At 46.0% G+C, this 21,377-nt stretch overlaps 1 protein-coding gene across 1 annotated transcript in view; it reads right to left on the reverse strand.

Moving 5' to 3' along the window:
* Positions 1 to 21,112, reverse strand: part of WDR45B (WD repeat domain 45B) — a 37,917-nt gene extending 16,805 nt beyond the window's left edge. Inside the window, exons 1-5 of the mRNA XM_004475801.5 lie at positions 20,795 to 21,112; positions 15,831 to 15,905; positions 4,543 to 4,644; positions 3,622 to 3,709; positions 2,111 to 2,205 (exon numbers count right to left, since the gene is read on the reverse strand). Of these exons, the coding sequence (XP_004475858.2) occupies positions 2,111 to 2,205; positions 3,622 to 3,709; positions 4,543 to 4,644; positions 15,831 to 15,905; positions 20,795 to 21,050 (616 nt within the window). The 5' untranslated portion in view covers positions 21,051 to 21,112. The remainder of the gene's footprint in view (positions 1 to 2,110; positions 2,206 to 3,621; positions 3,710 to 4,542; positions 4,645 to 15,830; positions 15,906 to 20,794) is intronic.
* Positions 21,113 to 21,377: the final 265 nt, after the last annotated feature.

The following is a 21,377-nucleotide window of genomic DNA, read 5'->3' on the forward strand; positions in this document are numbered from 1 at the left end:
GTGAATTCCATCAAACTTTAAGGAAGAAAAAAATACCAATTTTACAAAAACACTTCCCATAAAATTGAGTAGGAAACATTTTCCAACTCATTTTATGATACCAGCATTCCCTTCACACTCAAACCAAGGACATTATTAGCAACCACACACCATCATTCTTCATCAACGTAAAGTAAAATCCTCAACAAAAAATCAGGAAATGGGATCCAATAATAAGTAGAAAAAGATAACACATTATGAATAGTGGGATTTACCTAAAAAAAAACAAGGCTGATTTAACATCTAAAATCAAGTAAGTGGAGTGGGTTTGGCTCACTGTCTGAGTGCCCAGTTCAAATGTAAGAGGTCCTGGGTTCAATCCCCAGGACCTCCTACAAAAATAAAAAATAAAATCAGACAATGTAATTCACCAAATCAAAGAATGAAGGAGAAAAACATATAATCATTTCAATGGCTGCATAAAAAGCATTTGACAAAATTCAATACCCACTCATGACAGAAACCCTCACCAAACGTGGGAACCTTATCAACTTGAAGAAGCACCACCACAAAAAGCCTACAGCTAGTACGTTCAACAGCAAAAGGCTCGAAGGTCTCTACCTCAGCTCAGAAACAGGGTAAGGTCTCAGCACTACCAGTCATCAATGTTCTGCAGATCTTGGCCAGTGCAATAAAGCAAGAAAGAAAAGAAAAAACCTAGGGAAACGGACTTTGGCCCAGTGGTTAGGGCGTCCGTCTACCATATGGGAGGTCCGCGGTTCAAACCCCGGGCCTCCTTGACCCGTGTGGAGCTGGCCCATGCGCAGTGCTGATGCGCGCAGGGAGTGCCCTGCCATGCAGGGGTGTCCCCCGCATGGGGGAGCCCCACACGCAAGGAGTGCGCCCGTGAGGAAAGCCGCCCAGCGTGAAAGAAAGTGCAGCCTGCCCAGGAATGGCGCCGCCCACACTTCCCGTGCCGCTGACGACAACAGAAGCGGACAAAGAAACAAGATGCAGCAAATAGACACCAAGAACAGACAACCAGGGGAGGGAGGGGGGAATTAAATAAATAAATAAATCTTTTAAAAAAAGAAAAAAAGAAAAAAAGGAAAAACCTAAAGACTGGAAAGGAAAGGCGTAAAATTGCCTTTACTTGCAAGTCATATACGTAGAATATCCTAAGGATTTTACAAAAAAGCTACTCGATAAGTGAATTTAACAAGGATGCAAAAAAGCAAGGTAAAAGATCCACAAAACAATCCAACTATATACTAGCAATACAAAATTAGAAAATAAAATTTTTAAATAAATTCCATTAACAACCGTGTTAAAAAACAAATACTTAGGAATACATTTAATGACAGATATGCAAGGCCTACGCACTGAAGACTACAAATATTGCAAAGGAGTATTAAAGATCTAATAAATGGAGAGACAGTCCATGATCATGGGTTGGAAGACTTGATATTGTTAATATCTATATGCATCTACTCATTTATATTCAATTGTAAAATCAAAATCCCAAACACGTGAGCCACATCCACTTCCCCCTATACTTGATTGTGGTGGAAGTTACACACATATATAATGAACAAAATTTATCAAATTATGTACTTAAAATGAATGAATTTTATGTAAATTATATCTCTCCAGAGCTGGGGGAGGAGAATAAAAGTTTAAAAAAATTAAAAAATTAAGGTGATATGATGAATAACGAAGTCACAGCAATCATCCAATTCAGAAAGAAAAGGGAAGTAGGTAAATGCTCTAGAGTAGAATTCAGTGGTTCCACACCCAAGAATGGCCTCAGAATTGAAAAACGTGAACTCCCAGATCTACCACGGAGCGCTAGTCCTGGGCGCAGGAATTTGCGTAATGTGGAATCCTCAGCCGGCAACTGATTCGTACGTAGGTTTAAGAACCCCTGAAGTAACTGAGCTGCAGGACAGGAAGGGAGACCACAGGGGAGGTGCGGGAAACACAAACGCGGTCTCCACTGACTCGCCTTCTGAGTGCACCGCACGGGCTGCTCGGGTCAAGGCCCATCCACGGAGAGGAGCGCCAAGGACGAGTCTTGCTAGCAAGGGAGCTGCCTGCGTCTGGGCCAGGTGTGAGGAGGTCAAGTGCTCACCTTTGGGGTTGTAGCAGGTTTCAAAGACGTGCAGCTGGTGGGGATTGTGTGTGAAGGTGAACACCTTAATCATAGAGTCCAAGACGGCGACGATTCTGAGAAGAAAGGCAGGTCAGACCTCCTCTCCCAACAGCGAGGCTCAGACAAGTGCGATTCTTATTCTTATCTTATCATTTTGAAATTTAGAAACTCTCTACCACTCCAAACTCATGTAACCCATTTCTAGTCTATTGCTTTATGGTCTTGTTTCCCACATCTTAAACTTTAATTCATTGCAAAGTTAGTTTTATGTTTACAACAGAACTCTAATTCAAGTTTTAATGGTCTTGATACTTATCCTGATACCATTTATATTAAATGACCCATTATTTTTCATCACTGTTAAAGAACGCCACTTTGCCATATAATAAAGTTTTACATGTTTAATCTGTTTGGATTTCCCACCTTGTTCTAGTACTCTACTCTTAGACCAACTGTGTGCTACTCTTACACTGACTGAGGCCTTATGGCACCTTCAAATGCCTAGTAAGGAAACACCCTCTTCTTTTTAACAGATGAATAGACAGTAAATGCATAAATAAGCAAAGAATAAAAAAGAAACACCCCAACACCACACACAAAGCCCCTTCTCTGAGCCGGGTCTCCGTGGAGGCGGGTCATCAGTGCCCCCAGGCCGGAGGTCCTTTGCTGAAGGAGCGGCGAGAGCACTGGGGCGAGAGCACTGGGGCAGGAGACTGGTGGAACTTTGCGACATTTAAACACGTCACCATCCACTACCTCAGCAACAGTGTGAACCAAGTTAGTACCTACAAACTAAGCAAGACAGGCTTTCTGCTTTCACACTCTTCTGGTAATTAAGAAGAGCTTCCAAGCAGAAGATCCTGGATTTGGTTCCAGCGTTTGCATTTGAAGGGCCTTTAAATACAGACACTACTGGAAACAGAAATGCAGGGGCGACATTCAAGTGTTCACATTTAGCTTGCTTAGCCTCTTTCTGTCCTCCCACAACTAACAGAAGTGGAAATTATAGAGCTTAATATGTAAATCATATCAAGTCAAAATCCAAACTAATGAAACTTTGCTATATCTTGCTCAAGGCGCTAGGACAAATTTCTATATTCTCCTAAAACACAATTAAGGCAACTCCAGACATATAAATCTGGCCACCTTCTCCTCAGAAGCTTCCAGATTGTCCTTGAGCCCTCAAAGTGGAAACAGAAAAAGCCTGAGCTGCAGCAACTGGCCTCCTGCCCCCCAGGGGACGCCGCGCCCGGAGCAGCGCTGCTGAGGGCAGGGAGCGCAGGGCGTCAGCCTGGGGCCAGTCCTGGCTTCTGAGTGAGCCGAGGGAAGCTCCACTGCCTTCCTCAAGCAACATAAACAATCCTTAAGTCCTTAGGGCCTCAAAATACAGTCATCAACACATCAGCAAGTCATTTCCCTAAAAACTCCTCTTCCTTCCTTCTTTATACAAGTATTTCAGCATCTTCAGAAATGATTTATTCCAAACCTACCTATCTCGCCGCAATTTGACAGCTTTGACTTCTGTAGAAAATTCTATCTCGATAACAGTCTTCTTTTTCAGGTCGTCCCATATCATCACTGAAACACGAGAACGGCCTCGTGAGCAGCGCAGCGAGCAGGCGGGGGTGGCCGTATGGGTCTCATGGCATTTCTGAAGAAGGTGAGGTCACAGGCACCCGGCGGGCAGAGGCCTCACCTTCACACCTCACACCCAACACACACCAGCAAGACTCCAGGCCACGGACACAGCAGCCACATACACCCACACCTTGAGCACGGGCTCTGCAAGCCCACGTGAGACCTCGGGCAGTCAATCTCTTACACATACCTGTGAACGTGCACACACACCCACGTGCACATCCGCGTATACCCACATCACACACACACCACCAGGCGTGCACACACCCATGTGCACACACATGCACACGCAAGCCACACTCAAATGCAGTGCACACTGACACACCTGCACCACCACACACACGTGCACCCACATGTGCACGCCGGCACCCACAGGTACATGCCAACATGTATTAACACGTACAAACATACGTGCCACATGAAGACACGTGCGTCCACACACACCCACACACGTGTGCCACACGCACACACTGCACGCATGTGTGCCCCCATGCACACATTGCACACACGCCCACACAATATTCTACCAACTCAATGTCTCTGTGGCACAAGGACCCTTCCTGCTTGGAAACGCGTCCAGGGCGTTCCAGCCTCCAAGGACCACGGAGCCAGGAGGCCCGAGCGCCAGCCCCACCCTCCATCGAGCCAGACCACTCTGGCCTCTGATGGCCTCGCTCCGGGGAAGCCCCTCGGTCCTCCGGCAGCTGCGGACGGGCTGAGTGCGCAGGCAGGGAGCGTCACCGCAGCGCTCGTGGGAGGCAGGGCTACCTTACCTTTGTTTGGAGGATACTTCGGCTTTTTTCCACCACCCACTAAAGCTAAATAGTTGCAGCGAAATAACATTTCAACATGGCCAACTCCTCCTTCCAGAAATTCTGAAATGATAGGTTCAAAAGATCGTTTAAAAAGTTAATATATGGGACACTCAGGATTTCACTTTTAATCACCAATTTATATCCAACTATAATCAGAAATGAGAATGGCCATAGGCTAGGGAAAAAATGTCAGCTATGGGCTTCGCACTTCCCTCAGCTTTCTGGCATATGAGCAGCATTTTTGCTTATAAACACTGAGCCCACAGCACCTCAGGAGTCACCTTAGAGAAATGTATCAAAGATAAATTCCTATTTTAAGCTGTAGCAGAAACTAAACGCTCTGGGAAAGCTTACTAAAAGCTTTGATACAAAAAACATTTTTTAAATTATTTTAGACACGACTTCCGCAGAAGTCAGAAATGTTCAAAAATGGTCATGAACTGCATAAGAGGGAAGAGTCAGCAGAGTCAGCAGACTCAGCCGTCCTCCACGACAAGGGGCAGGCCAGTGTCCCTCTGGGGGCAACGGGGCTGACGGAATTCGGGTCCTCAAGGAAGCAGTGCTTTCCATACAGGTGGTGTGACAGGGCCTGACACAGGGCCAGCCTGGGGGACCCATACCCAGCTCTGCCCCATCCAGCGCACTCCAGCTGCCAAGCTCAGGGGACAAGGAAAGCACAGCAAAGGGCAAGTGAGAAACCAGAGCACAGACAATCAGCAAGTTCACCTGAAAACCAACTTCTGCCTCTCCAGCGCATCAAGAGTTCATCCACTCACCTTCTAAGACATCGGAAAACCAAGGCCAAGCCCTTCTGGGAAGAGGGAGGATTAGAGGGAGAGGGATCACTTCCATCCCAGAAAGTTACCTAGAGGTCAGGCGGAGGATTTCTGGGGGGCTGTTCTCAGGCTCAGGACACCAGGGAAGGCCACACACCACCCAGAAGAGAGAGGGGCGAAGGAAAGGGGCCCGGCTGCTGAAACAGCCGTGACTAGAGCTGCAGAAGCAGCAGCGGGCGGCCACCCACCCCTCCTATCAGTCAGCAGCGGCAGCTGCAGGGGAGGGGTTTGCAGGGTCCTATTCCCCAAGAAAGGGGAGAGGGAGGGACACAGCCTGCAGCCAATTCAGATTTTGGGCAGCGCACTTGGTCTGCTGCATTGGAGGAGTCGCACACTTCCAGGGCGACACTGTCTGCCCTGAGAGCTGGCAGGGCGCTGAAGACAACCTGCCTTCTCCAAACACCCTCCCGGCTGCTCCACGGGTTGCTGAAGAGGCAGAGGGAGGGAGGGTGCGGCTGGCCAAGGCAGGAGAAGGACTTCTGAGACACTCTGTCCAGCTCGACCTGCCCTGAGGACACGGCTCCTGCACCACCTGCCCAGGTGGGGTCACAGTGAATGCATTTCCCCCCTAGCACCTGGGGTCTAAGCTGAGCGGGCTGCCCACGGGCGCCATCTGCTGGCAGACAACAAGAGTGCACGAAGGAAGGGAAAAATACTAAAGAAAAGAGGCCATCAGGTATGTTTAATGTCCCCCGCAGAAGATAATGTAAGGAAACATCTGCAAGAATTTGTAGTAGGGGGAGGTCTCAAACTTTACACCCAAAGCCTAATGAAAGAGAAAACAGATAAATGGGACCTCCTCAAAATTAAACGTGTGTACCTCAAAGGACTTTCTGAAGAGGGTGAAAAGGCAGCTGACTCAATTGGAGAAAATACTTGGAAATCACACATCCAATAAGAGTCTAATATCCATAATATATAAAGAGATCCTACAACTCAATAATAAAAAGACAAATGATGTGATAAAAACTGGGCAAAAGACCTATGTAGACACTTTTCTAAAGAAATACAAATGGTGAAAAAGCACATAAAATACTGTTCAACATCACTATTTCTAAGGGAAATGCAAATCAAAGCTACAGTGAGATATCATTTCAACCTACTAGAATGGCCATTATTAAAAAGGCAGAAAACTAGTGTTGGAGAGAATGTGTAGGGGAGGCCCTATGCGGGGACACCCCTGCGTGGCACTCCTTGCGCGCATCAGCACTGCGCATGGGCCAGCTCCACACGGGTCAAGGAGGCCCGGGGGTTTGAACCGTGGACCTCCCATGTGGGAGGCGGACGCCCTAACCACTGGGCCAAGTCCGCTTCCCAGTACTGCCATTTTGACTCCACCCCTGGCATGAGGGCTGTGCTGATTGAAAATCACAGTGACGGCAGGGACCAGCTTTCACCAGATCGTCTTGCAACCCCAGCCTAGGCTTCAGCTCTACCTAGAGCAGGAAGGAGGCTGGTAGGCACCCTGCAGGTGCTTTCGGCTGGCACAGACTGGATAGTCAGGAGTCTGCCGAGGTAACAGCAGTCATTGTGGAGCCACACGGCATCCACTGCTGCCCACACCTGCAGCTTCGTCCCTGCCCTGGGCAGGGGAGGGAGAGGCATGAGGCTTCATGAGTCTCTCCAGGCACCTAGAGGTTAGGACTGCACGACTTCCATTATTATACACGGCTGGGAGAGGAAAAAGGTGGGAGAGGCTTCATCTGTCCCTTGGGCAACGCAGGCAACTTGAGCCTCCACAGGTTGAGCCTCCACAGCTTACAGAACCAACTACATCCTTGGCTCCTACTGCACAACCAGCAAGGGAGAAAGGGCAAGAAAGCCCTAAACTAAAGAAAGAAACTGCACCCAGAATAAATACATCTAGTAAGCCAAATGCCAAGAAGCCAACAAAAAGTTACAATCCACACCAAGAAATAGGAAGATATGGCCCAGTTAAAAGAACAAGATAAGACTCCAGATGACATAAAGGAGTTGAGACAATTCAGCATAAATGTTCAAACAAATCTCCTTAATAAATTCAATGAGATGGCTAAAGAGATTAGGGATATTAAGAAGACACTGGATGAGAACAAACAATAATTTTAAAGTATACATAGAAAAATAGCAGATCTTATGGGAATGAAAGGCACAATAAATGAAATAAAAAATACACTGGAATCGTACAAAAGCAGATTTGAGGAGGCAGAAGAAAGGATTGGTAAGCTTGAAGAAATGGTCTCCAAAAGTGAACTTACTGGGAAGCAGATCTGGCTCAACTAATAGAGCATACACCTACCACGTAGGAGGTCCAGGGTTCAAACCCAGGGTCTCCTGACCCGTGTGGTGAGCTGGCCCATGCACAGTGCTGATGTGCATAAGGAGTTCCCTGCCATGCAGGGGTGTCCCCCATGTAAGGGAGCCCCACGCACACGGGGCGCACCCTGCAAGGAGAGCCACCCTGGGTGAAAAAAGCGCAGCCTGCCTAAGAGAAGCGCCACCCACATGGAGAGCTAGCTGATGCAGCAAGATGACACAACAAAAAAAGAGACACAGATTTCTAGTGTTACTGACAAGAATGCGAGTGGACACAGAAGAACACACAGAGGATGGACAGAGAGAGCAGACAATGGGGGGGGAGAAGGGGAAAAAAATAATAAAAACAACAACAAAAGAAAACCCCTCAACTCCGTATTTTAAAAAAAAAAGTGAACTTATTAATACAAAAGAGCTGATGAAGAATGGAAAGAATTGAACAAGGTCTCAGGGAACTAAGCAACAGCAAAAGGCGTGCAGACAGACATTTCTTGGGTGTCCAAGAAGGAAAAGAGAAGGGAAAAGGGGCAGAAGGAATATCTGAAGAAATAATGGTAGAAAATTTCCCAACCCTAATGAAGGACATGGATATCCACATCCAAGAAGCACAACGTACTCCCATCCAAAGAAATCTGAACAGACCAACTCCAAGACACACTAATCAAAATGTCAAATGCCAAAGACAAAGAGACAATTCTGAGAGCAGCAAAAGAAAAGCAATGCATAACACATAAGGGATACCCAATAAGATTAAGTGCCGATTTCTCATCAGAAATCACGGAGGTAAGAAGACAATGGTGTATTTAATATACTGCAAAAGGAAAACTTCCAACTGAAAAGCTTACACCTGGCAAGACTGTCTTTCAAAAATGAGGGTGGGTTTAGAATATTCACTTTATAAATAGAAACTGAGAGAGTTTGTAATCAAGAGATGAGCACTGCAGGAATTGCTAAAGGGTGTGCTACAGTCTGAAAAGAAAAGACAGGCTTGGAAGGGGTCTAGAAATAAAGATTATATCAGTAAAATTAACTAAAAGTCTCAAAAGAGTGGTGAAAATAAAATATGACAGATAAAATCCAAAGGTCAAAGTGGGTGAAATAAGAACTGCCCTTACAGTAGTAACATTGAATGTTAGTGGATTAAACTCCCCAATCAAAAGACACAGACTGTTTTTTAATGTAACACTTTGTGTGATCTATGTATCTTTAAGAAAAATAAAAATATAAAAATGAAGGGAAAAAAAGGCATAGACTGGCAGAATGAATAAGAAAATATGACCCATCTATATGATGTCTGCAAGAGACTCAGACCCAAGGATACCAAAAAAAAAGATATTTCACACATTCAGTAACCTAAATAAATAAGCATATATATTGCCAGAATACCTATACTTACATTAGATGAAACAGACTTTAAAAGACACTAGTAATGTGCAAACTGAGGAGGAAGTCAGGGAAAAAAATTCCATTTACAATAGCAACTAAAAGAATCAAATATTTAGGAATAAACTTAACCAATTATGTAAAGGATTTGTATTCAGAAAACTAAAACTCATTGTTAAAAGAAATTTTAAAAAGACCTAAATAATTGGAAGAACATTCCACGTTCCTGGATTGGAAGACTAAATATCATTAAGCTGTCAATTCCACCTACATTGATATACAGATTCAATGCTATCCCAATAAAAATTTCACCAGTCTACTTTTTTAAAATAAATGGAAAACATGATTATCAAATTTATTTGGAAAGGTAAGGGGTCCTGAATAGCCAGAAACATCTTAAAAAGGAAAAATGAAGTTAGAGAACTCTCACTTCCAGACTTTAAATATTACCTTGGTACAGTGGTAAAAATAGCATGATACTGGCATAAAGACAGACACACACAGCAATGGAACTGAAATGATGGTTAAGAAACAGACCCTCATACATCTATGGTCAAGTGATAGTTGACTAGCCTGTCAAAACCAGCCAGCTCAGGCAGAACAGTCCATTCAACAAATGGTGCTGAGAGAATTAGATGTCCATAGCCAAAAGAAGGAAAAAGGACCCCTATCTCACACCTCATACAATAATTAACTCAAAATGAATCAAAAATCTCAATATAAAAGCAAGACCCATAAAGCTTCTAGAAGAAAATGTAGGAAAATATCTTCAAGACCTGTGGTAGGTGGTAGATTCTTAAAGGAGATAAGAGGAGGAATGAGATGGACTACTGATGTTTAATGTACATAGAAATTTTAATTAACTTTATTATAAAAGTGTGGAAATATATAGAGCTGATAACACATTAGTAACAGCTGGTTCATAAATTGGAATGTGGCTGCAAAGGGTAGTCAAGGGATGTAAATGTCAATTGAAAGAAAGCTGGAGAGAGCGCGGGACATCTGGCTTTGGAGTAGACTCCTGTGTAGTGCGCGACGAGAGAGCGAATTCAAAATGGGTGATGTTGAGAAGGGCAAGAAGATTTTTGTTCAGAAATGTGCCCAGTGCCACACCGTGGAAAAGGAGGCAAGCACAAGACTGGGCCAAATCTGCATGGTCTCTTTGGGCGGAAGACAGGTCAGGCCCCTGGATTCTCTTACACAGATGCCAACAAGAACAAAGGCATCACCTGGGGAGAAGAGACACTGATGGAGTATTTAGAAAATCCCAAGAAGTACATCCCTGGAACAAAAATGATCTTTGCTGGCATTAAGAAGAAGGCAGAAAGGGCAGACTTGATAGCTTATCTCAAAAAAGCTACTAATGAGTAATAGTTGGGCACTGCGTTATTTATTGCAAAACAAAAATGTCTTATGACTTTTGTACATGTAACATATTTAAATTGATCTCATACACCAGAATTCAGATCATGAATGGCCAATAGGATATTTTTGTTGGACAGTCTGAGTTAAATAATATTGGCTTATAGTTAAATGTGTATGATCAAGCTTTTTGAATTTTGATAGTAATTCTGGTCCAGCAAGTGCTATCACTGTTTCCCCCTTCTAAAGTTATAATTGGACTCAAAGCTAGGTTGCATTTGTAGTGTTCAAATTTTCACAAAGATAAGTGAATGCCAACTCACAACTTAAAATAGGAGATTGGTTTTATATTTAGATTTATATAATGGTTTTATGAATATATTTAAATACTAAGGGAAATCCCTTCACTGTCTCATAGAGCAAGACTCACCTGTGTTTCAGCTGGTGTTCATCAGCCTGTTTAAAGGCAGGTGCTGAAAATAAGGTAGCTATGTCCACTTTTATCTTTTTGGTCTTTACTGTGTCAATCTAATTAAAATTCCCTGTATCTGAAAAAAAAAAAAAAAAAAAAGAAAGAAAGCTGGAGAATAATCTAGGGACTGAATAAGACGGTAAACTCAGAGGTGGATAAGAATTGTGGCTGATGGGTCAGATGCAAGAGTGTCCTTTGTGAACTAGAGTAGATATATATCACTTTTGCAGGGTGGGAGAAATGTGGAGAAGCATGGGAAAAATACATCTGGAGTGACCTATGTATTTGGCATCTAAGCCTATACTGTGTTGATAATGGGAAAGTATGAGAAAAGTGTGCCAAATGTACACTATGGACCTGGTAACAGTCTGAAGATATTATCTCATAATCTGTATCAAATGTTCCACCACGATGTAGTGTGTTGATTGAGGGGTGTTTATGGGAATCCTGAAAATGTGCATGATTGTTTTATAAGTTTGTAACTGCTGTCATAAAAATATATTTTAAAAATAATAATAGGGTGGGTTGGGGGAAAATACACCAAATACAAGATAAGGACTATAGTTAGTGGTTTAAGATTCTGACAATATTCTTTCATCATTTCTAACAAATGTCTTACAACAATGTGCGATATTGATAGCATGTTGATGTATGGGACTCCTGTATGATGTTATGCATATCTGTTTTGTAAGTTCACAACTTTCACTATACACTTGTTGTTTATGTTTTAATAACGTGTTATAGCAGTTTGGTGTTATTTATGAATTCCAAAAATAGTTATTGGATTATGTTTTATAAACTAGTCTGTCAGAGGTATCACTTTCATTTGATTAAATTATGACTAGGGCTTTGATTGGGCCCCATCAATAGGGCATTGAGTCTCTGCCCCTTGGTGGGTGGCGACTCAAAGAGAAAAGACACAGCAAAGGGCAGAGCTGGGAGTTTTGAGCTGGAGCCCCGGAAGTGAACACACAAGAGAAGAACACAGAGGAATAGAGACAGCTCCTTAAAACGTGGCAGAAGCCCCAGGGAGAGAGACAGAGCTGTTTTCCTGATAGCCGCCAGCAACCTTACGGAGGAGCAAAAGCAGCTGAGCCCGGAGACAGAGGGAGCCCCAGGAAGAGAGGAACCCAGGACGCCTGAACTCTTGGCAGACACCGGCAGCCACTTTGTCCCAACACATGGCGAGGGACGTGACTTAAAGCTTTACGGCCTGTAACTGTGAGCTTCTACCCCAAATCAATATCCTTCATAAAAGCCAACAGATTTCTGGTATTTTTGCATCAGCACCCCTTTGGCTGACTTACAAAGGTAAGCTGGGGGAAAATACACCAAATGTAAGATACTTGGGTTGATAGTAATATTTTGAGGGTGTTCTTCAGTCATTAGTTAAAAATGTTTCACAACAATACAAGGCTGGGTTAGTAGGATGAGGTATGATGTCCCTGTAAGATGCCATGTATGTTTGTTTTGTAAGTTCACAACTATTTCTATACACTTAATGTTTATGTATGCTTATGTATGTGTGATATACTTCAATAAATTTTTCAAAAATGGAAAAAAAATTTTCAACAGCCTACCAGAAAGAGATAAAGCAATTACCAAATTCATTTGGAAGGGGAAGTGGATCCAAATAGCCAAAAGCATTCTAAAAAAGAAGAGCGATGTGGCAGGAATTTCACTGCCTGACCTTGAAAGCTACAGTGATCAAAACAGCATGGTACTGGCATAAAGACAGACGCGCCGACCAGAGAGTCCAGAATCCAACCCTCACCTCTACGGCCAATTGGTTTGTGACAATCCCACCAAGTCCACATTACTGGGACAAAGCAGTCTCTTCAACAAACGGTGCTGGGTGAACTGGGCATCTATAACCAAAAGAATCAAAGAGGACCCTATCTCACTCCCTATACAAGAATCAACTCAAAATGGATCAAGACCTAAATATAAAAGCCAGGACCATAAAACTACTAGAAGAAAATATAGGGAAACATCTTCAAGATCTTGGTTTCTCGGACACTTATACCCAAAGCACAAACAACAATAGGTATGTGGGACCTCCTCAAAATTAAACACTTTTGCTCCTCAAAGAACACTGTCAAAAGCGTGAAAAGGTAGCCAACTCAATGGGAGAAAATATTTGGAAATCACATATCCAATAAGGGTTTAATATGATATATAAAGAAATGCTACAACAATAAAAAGACAACCAATTTAAAAATGGGCAAAAGACTTGGAGACGTTTGTCCAAAGAAGAAATACAAATGGTGAAAAAAAAATATGAAAACATGTTCGGCATCCCTAGCAATTAAGTAAATGCAAATCAAAGCTACAATGATATATTTCACACCTATTAGAATGTCCACTATTAAAGAGACAGAGAACTACAAGTGTCGGAGACGATGTGAAGAAACAGGAACACTTATTCACCATTGGTAGGAATGCAGAATTAGAATAGTACAGCCACTGTGGAGGACTGTTTGGTGGTTCCTCAAGAAGCTGAATACAGATCTGCCACGTGACCATGCAATACCACTACTCAGTAATCACACCCAGAAGAACTGAGAGCAGTGACACAAACAGTCATCTGTACACTGATGTTCAAAGCAGCGTTATTCGCAACTGCCAAAAGATGGAAACAACCCAGGTGTCCATCAACCAATGAACAGCTAAAACTTTGGTGCATATACGCGATAGAATATTATGCAGATATGGATGAATCCAGAAGATATTATCGTGTTAAGTAAAGTAAGCCAGACACAAAAGGACAAACACTGTATGATAGCTCTATTATGAACTATACTGTGTAAATGCATGGAGTTAATAACTAGAACATGGGTCACCAGAAAATAGAATGAGGTTAGAGAATGGAAAGCTGAAGGTTACATTGCACAGACTTGGTGAAAAGGTTGTGTTATTCTTTGGAAATGCTTAGAAAAGGTGAAAGCACAACATGTTATTTGTAACCAGTAGTGCTAATATATGGATATGACAGCGGCTGAAAGGGAAAGTCTAAAGTCATATATTTCTAGAAGAAAAATAAAAAATGTAACGTGGTAAAACCTATGAAATATGAATATGGGTAATATTGCATATATAAGATGGTTTTTCTTTGAAACTTAACAAATGTACATTAATGGTACAAGATGTTAGTATGAGGAAAAAACAAACACAAAACATTATGCGAAGAGAAAGACACCAGACACAAAGTACTACATATTGTATGATTCTATTTATATAAAATGTAAATGGGGGAGCAGAAGTGCGTCAAGCGGTTGAGCACCTGCATCCCACACGGGAGGTCCTGGGTTGGGTCCCTGTTGCCTCCTAAAAACAAAATCACGAAACAAGCAAACAAACAAAAAAACCAACTCAGGAGAGTCAACACGGCTCAGTGATTGCGCTCCAGCTTCCTACATACAAGGTGCCAGGGTTCAATCACCAATACCTCCCCCCCCCAAAAAAAAGTAAATATAAATCAATTTATAAAGATGGAACTAGATGTAGCAGTTATGTAGAGCTAACTGCGGAGGGATTGAGAGGTGACTGCTGGGGGGTGTGGAGGTTTTCTTTTTGGAGTAATGAAATTATTCTAAAATTTTCTGGGTGATGAATGCACAACACTATGATTATACTAAAAGCTAATGATTGTACACTTTGGATAGATTGCATGATACATGAATATATCTCAATAAAATGCTTTTTAAAAAAGATTTCACTTGAAAAAGGGGTTCCGTTGACCAAAAAAAATCTGAAAATCCCTGATGTGGGACATTAGTTGCTAAGCTGTACAGGGCTGTTGAGACAGAGGGCCAGGCAATCACATGCTGCAGAGTAACTTCCTCGTACAGAGGCAGTTGGACCCAGACTCAGGAAGTACATAATATGTGAATACAAATCTCAACCACAACTGCAGGAAGAAAAAGGCTTGTTTCCATCTGCATGATTATTTGTTCCCTGTTGCACAGTTCTTAACTCTCCCAGCAGATAAGCAGCAGGTGCTACCTAAAATCTAAGAAAAACAGAGGAAGAAAAACAAAACTGAAACATTTCTATCCATAAACTTTTATCCTATTAAATGGGAAAGGAACCACCATTATTTTATTTTACAAATAGAATTCCTGATTCCAGCTTTTTAAAACTTGTATTCCAGGGAAGCAGATTTGGCTCAACTGATAGCACGTCCGCCTACCATATGGGAGGTCCAGGGTTCAAACCCAGGGCCTCCTGAACCGTGTGGTTAGCTGGCCCACATGCAGTGCTGATGCGCACAAGAAGTGCCATGCTACGCAGGGGTATCCCCCATGAAGGGGAGCCCCACGCACAAGGAGCGCGCCCTGCATGGAGAGCCACCCCATGTGAAAAAAGCACAGCCTGCCCTGGAGTAGCGCTGCGTCAGAGAGCTGACGCAGCAAGATGACGCAACAGAGAGATGCAGATTCTCAGTGCTGCTGACAAGAATGCAAGTGGACAAAAGAAGAAGACACAACACAGTGAATGGATGCAGAGAGCAGACAATGGGGGGAGAGAACGAAATAATAAATAAATAAATCTTAAAAAAAAACAAACTTGTAATCCATGAAAACATAGTTTAAGACACTGAAATTTTCCATTTAATAGGAAAAGAGCATTAAACACGCCTGTTCTTCCAACGTAGCTAGTAAGTACTAGAGATGCAGGGAAAGCCCACAGAGCAGCCTGGAGAGCCCCCGGTGGGATTGAGGCTGCAGCAGAGCCTGGCCTGGGGAGGCTCAGTGGGCGGCAGCTGGACCCAGGTTTGTGGAGGGGCCTGAGCCTATTTACTTTGCACACACACCCCTTTCCTGATCTGCAAGACAAAATAGACCCTTTGAGGGCTGGAGAAGGGGAGAAAGCAGGAAATGCATTGTACTCCTTACCTTGTTTCTCCTTTTCCTTGAGTGGATCAGTGTTATAGACCCGGAATCCATTTTCCATCCCACAGGCAAAGCACCCTAAAGGCAGAGGATGAGAGAGACACGTCAGCCTCCTGCTGGGCCCACGGCTCTGAACACAGGCCTGGAGCGTGCAGAAGTGAGGGTCTGAGCCCACCTTCACGATGTGCACATCATCACACTCTCCTCGTGGAAACATTCAAGGACACACCCTCCCAGCATTCCACTTTAGCACACCAAAGAGCCTTTGGCACGGTTCAATCTAACTTCCCCATTGCAGGGACCCACTTAATCACGTACCTCTAGCAGGAGGGAGCTCAGCAGCGACCCCGAGGAGCCACTATGCCACAGAGCAGGCCCCTTAGAACCCGCCTCGGCCAGCGCACACCCCCTGCCAGTGCCCAGCTGGCCCTTAGCCACTTCCGATGCCAGGAACAAAGCAGGCAGTCAAGGTGGGGTTGGAATCCCAAGCCAGGGCCAGGACAGGGTTCTCGTGGATCATCCAGTCACCACCTCCAAGTCACCTGCCAGGGGCCATGGTCCAATGACACAGCTCGTTAGGGGCCCAACAGAGCACTCAGGCTTCAAGACGGTGGTGCCTGAGCCCGTGGCATGGGTACCATTTGCCCTCGGTACAGCCCAATACTACATTAATCTCCTTAAATGCCAAATCCAGCTGCTCATTCAAAAGAAGCTTGTGGCTGCAAAGGGAAAAACGAACTTCCCTATTCTTTTCCACATGAAATGCTGCAAAGCCTAGTCCCTCACAGCAATCAAGTCACCGGTCCTTCAAAATTCCCTTCTCCTGGTGCTGTCCCGCCTTTCCAGCTCTGGAAGCAGCTCTGGAACTCGATCCCACCCCAGTGGCCACCCTCTGGTGTGAAAAGCCCGAGTCACTTATAAACCATGGACCGTGACCAATCCAAGAGCCTGCGACGGCCACCCCAGTGAACCAGAGGCCACATTTCGCAGCTGGCCCTTGAATGATGGGAGTTGAATTTGCTGGGTCTTTAAAAGGCAGTGGCACGTCCCGCCTCTCAGCTTACACCGCGCATCCTGCAGCCTTCCTTGCTGGGGACAATGGAGTCAGGACAGGAGTTGATAGTTCTCCTTTCTCCCTCTCGACTCTCACATCTCCCCGAAGCTGTGAGCCCATACCCATGTTATCTACCCTCTTATTTGTCTCAAAAGGAACATATATTTCTGACAAGACTTAAGAATATAGAAATCCTATAAATCCAAAGGAAAAAGACAGTCCAGTAGAAAAATGGGCAAAAGATTTGGACATTTCATAAAAGAGAATATCCAAATGGTCAATAAATGCAAATACTCAAGAAAATGGCCAAATAAGCAACAGGGAAGATACCCAGCAAGTGCTGGGTGTGGCGTGTGGGGACCCTCCAGCCATGTTGGCAGCGTGCTAGAAAACTCTGCACTGCCCCCTCTCCACTATCCTCCTATGAATATGCCCTGCAGACACGTGGAGACCTGCAGGAAACCACTGGTCATAAGAGCACACAGCCAGAAACGAGAGCCCCATGCCCACAGATGGCAGAATGGAAGAGTTGACGGCAATATATTCACACAGAAAAGCTACCTCAGTAAGAATCATCTACAGCCACACTCAACACATGGAAAAACTGGGCCAACATGAGGCTGAATGAAAAAGCTAGAAACAACAGTGCATGCTGTAGGATTCTATTCTTGTCAAGTGTAAAAGCTGATCTCTTCGTGAGTAGGGACGACAGTGGCTGATTACATTCAGTTATCTAATCTGTGTGCTGATGACAGATGTGTTCAGTCTGGGAAATTCCTCAAGTCGAACACTTACAGCAGGTACACTTTTCTATATGTGGAATACGCTTTGACAAAAAGTTTAAAAAGGTACCACAAACACTGGCAGGTGGAAAACCACCCTGTAAGAAGGCTCAGCATCACCCTTGCTTTATCTTCATGAAACTTTTCCCCATAGAGAAACCGTGGTCCACGGCTGGCTACTGCACACACCTCCAGAGCAGCCGCAATTGTGAAGGCCCCCACTTGGGGAAAGGGCATCAGAATCACTGAAGGATGGTCTTCCAGCTCCAAGGAGCCCTCATTCAAGCACCCCAGCCTCAAACTAGAGAACTATCCCTGAAGTGGGCCAAGGCAAGACAAGCTAGGACACAGAGAAGGTGCACCTATTCCAACACGCTGCTGCCCATGGGAAGAAGACAAAAAGATGTGGGACGAATTAGAGAAATGTACCTATCAACACGTCATGTTCTTAAAATTGTGGTGCAAATTAGCTTTGGAAGGAGACAAGTGAAAACCCTGAACAATTAAAAGAGGGGTAAGTGTCCTTTTAAGAATTATTGCTAAGCCTGAAGTTGCAATGGGGGTGTTAAAAATGCTAATAAAGGGAAGCGGACTTGGCCCAGTGGTTAGGGCGTCCGTCTACCACATGGGAGGTCCGCGGTTCAAACCCCGGGCCTCCTTGACCCGTGTGGAGCTGGCCCACATGCAGTGCTGATGCGCACAAGGAGTGCCCTGCCACGCAGGGGTGTCCCCTGCTTGGGGGAGCCTCAGGCACAAGGAGTGCACCCCGTAAGGAGAGCCGCCCAGCGCGAAAGAAAGTGTAGCCTGCCCAGGAATGGTGGTGCACACATGGAGAGCTGACACAGCAAGATGATGCAACAAAAAGAAACACAGATTCCCGTGCCGCTGACAACAGAAGTGGACAAAGAAGAAGATGCAGCAAATGGACTCAGAGAACAGACAACTGAGGGGGGGGAGGGGAGAGAAATAATTTAAAAAATTAATCTTTAAAAAAATGCTAATAAAAAGAGTAAAAAACTAAAAACCAGTATAAGTAGTAACAAAACATAATAAACTCAAATCACCTGGCACAACTCTTGCATTATAGAGTATCATCCTGAGTGCGACGTGAATCTTAAGTGCAAAATCCTATTTCTTAAGGAGTCACTATAACATCACTAATTCCTTAAGGGTTCTCAACTATTATCCAAAACATATTCACAAACCTACTGGGCCTCCTCTATTACTCAAAATCCAAAACATTCAGCCAATTTTGTCCAAGGTTCAAATGGTGCTTATCTCACAAATGGCCAATATGCCCCTTCACAACTCCACAAACCAAAACCACTTCCATTCACCCTGGAGGCCCACTCCAGCCACTCTCCCGACAATCTTCCCAACCCTCCCCACTGCCACGATGCCCTAGTCAAACTGCCACGTCCTCCAAGAAGTCTTCTGTGATCACAAAGACCCCAAGTAAACGTGCCCTCTCCCAACTTAATGAAAAACTTCCTACACATCTCTTGCAGCATGCATATTTACTACTTTCTACCTCTTATCTTGGCTTTCCTTACATATAATTCAGCTCTCCTGCTACGTTACAAGCAATACTGGGGAAGGTTTTGATTATATTCAGTATATCTCTCCAAGCCCAACAAGTGCTAGCTCACACTAAGCACAAAGTAAACAGAAGCCAAGTGAGAGGAGCAGTTATTGCATTACCTATTTAAAAGTATCCTTACAGGGAGCAGGTATAGCTCAAGTAGTTGAGCACCTGTTTCCCATCTATGAGGTCCCAGGTCCAACTCCTGGTACTGCCTTAAAAAGAAAATTGTTCTTACAGATATAGATTCATATAGCACCTTGATTCTCTTCAGAAACAAAAACTGTTCATGGAAACGGACTTTGGCCCAGTGGTTAGGGCGTCCGTCTACCACATGGGAGGCCCGCGGTTCAAGCCCCGGGCCTCCTTGACCCATGTGGAGCTGGCCATGCGCAGCGCTGATGCGCGCAAGGAGTGCCGTGCCACACAGGGGTGTCCCCCGCGTGGGGGAGCCCCACGCCAAGGAGTGCACCCATAAGGAGAGCCGCCCAGCGCGAAGGAGGGAGCAGCCTGCCGAGGAATGGCGCCGCCCACACTTCCCGTGCCACTGACGACAACAGAAGCGGACAAAGAAACAAGACGCAGCAAAAAGACACAGAAAACAGACAACCGGGGGAGGGAAGGGGAATTAAATAAATAAAAATAAATAAATCTTTAAAAAAAAAAAACAACTGTTCAAAGTCCATCCCTGAATAAGAGCTATTATTCCTCTTCTTCAAAACGACAAAATTCAGGAATCAACACTTAAAATCTATAGTGGACAGAGAACTACTACACAAATCCCAGTTCTCTCCCTTCAGTATCCAGAAAGATGAGCTACAGGAGACTCTGCGGGCCACACGTCCAGCACGGAGCAGGGCCAGGGAAGGAGGCAGAGGGCGCACGGTTTCTCCTCCCCCCTGCCTGCGCTGCGCGGGGAGCCACAAACCACACGACCTGTTTGCAACAGGGAAAAGGGCTCACTCAGTCCTTGACTAGTGCTGGCCTCAAAAGTGTGAAAACAGCAAGGGCTCAGGAAGCCCTTTCATTACGCGACACACCACGCTGGTATGCGAGGCGGGGAGAAGCGGTTCTGCAGCGCCACTCCTGACTGGGAAAAGGCGGGGCCGACACTCGGCCTACCAGAATCTATTAAAAGTGCGAATGCTGGCCGAAAAGGAACTTAGACGTTTTTCTACACAACTGCAGCTAATTTGCTGAAGATGCTAACTGGTGGGCAGGGAGGAAAAAAACGCAGTTTTGACAGACCGTAAATTTTAAACAGGATGGGGTGGGAGCCCGCCCCGGGCCTCGAGTGGGCGTGGCAGGGGCGCGAGTCCGGCCTCCCCCCGCGCCGCGGCGTCGTCCCCGGCCTCGGCCACTGGAGGGGGGAGCGCGGCCGGGAAGAAGGGGCGCGCCCGGGAGGCGGCGGGACGCCGGGGCGCGGGGCCTGAACGCGGACGGGCCGGGCGCCCGCGGGAAAAGGGCTCGGGGCGGAGCCGCCCGCGCTGGGGGGCCGGGCCGGGGACGCCGAGGGGCCGCGCCGCGGAGGGGGCGGCGGGGCCCCTACCGTGGTCCTGGTTGAAGCCGGCGTAGAGCAGCCCGTTCCCGTGGGGGTTGCACGGCAGGAGGTTCATGGCGCCGCCGTCCGTCCGTCCGCCGCTCAGCGCCGCATGCCGTCCGGGGAGGCTGCTCGCTCGGTCCGCTCGGCCGGCCGGGCCACCGCGGCCGGAAGCGCTGGGCGGACGTGCGGCGCGCGCAGCCGGGAGGGCGGAGCGCCGAGGGCATCCACCGGCTCGGGGGGCGGGGTGGAGCGCCGAGCGCATCCACCGGCAGGCGGGGAAGAGCGCCGAGCGCGTCCACCGACAGGCGGGGAGGAGCGCCGAGCGCATCCACCGGCAGGCGGGGAAGAGCGTCGAGCGCGTCCACCGACAGGCGGGGAAGAGCGTCGAGCGCGTCCACCGACAGGCGGGGAAGAGCGCCGAGCGCGTCCACCGGCAGGCGGGGAAGAGCGTCGAGCGCGTCCACTGACAGGCGGGGAGGAGCGCCGAGCGTATCCACCGACAGGCGGGGAGGAGCGCCGAGCGCATTCCCCACGCGGAATAAATGGAGGTGCGACCCTCAGACCCCGAAAGAACCCACTATCCGAAATG

The sequence above is a fragment of the Dasypus novemcinctus genome, chromosome 21, assembly GCF_030445035.2.
Source record: "Dasypus novemcinctus isolate mDasNov1 chromosome 21, mDasNov1.1.hap2, whole genome shotgun sequence".
NCBI lineage: Eukaryota > Metazoa > Chordata > Mammalia > Cingulata > Dasypodidae > Dasypus > Dasypus novemcinctus.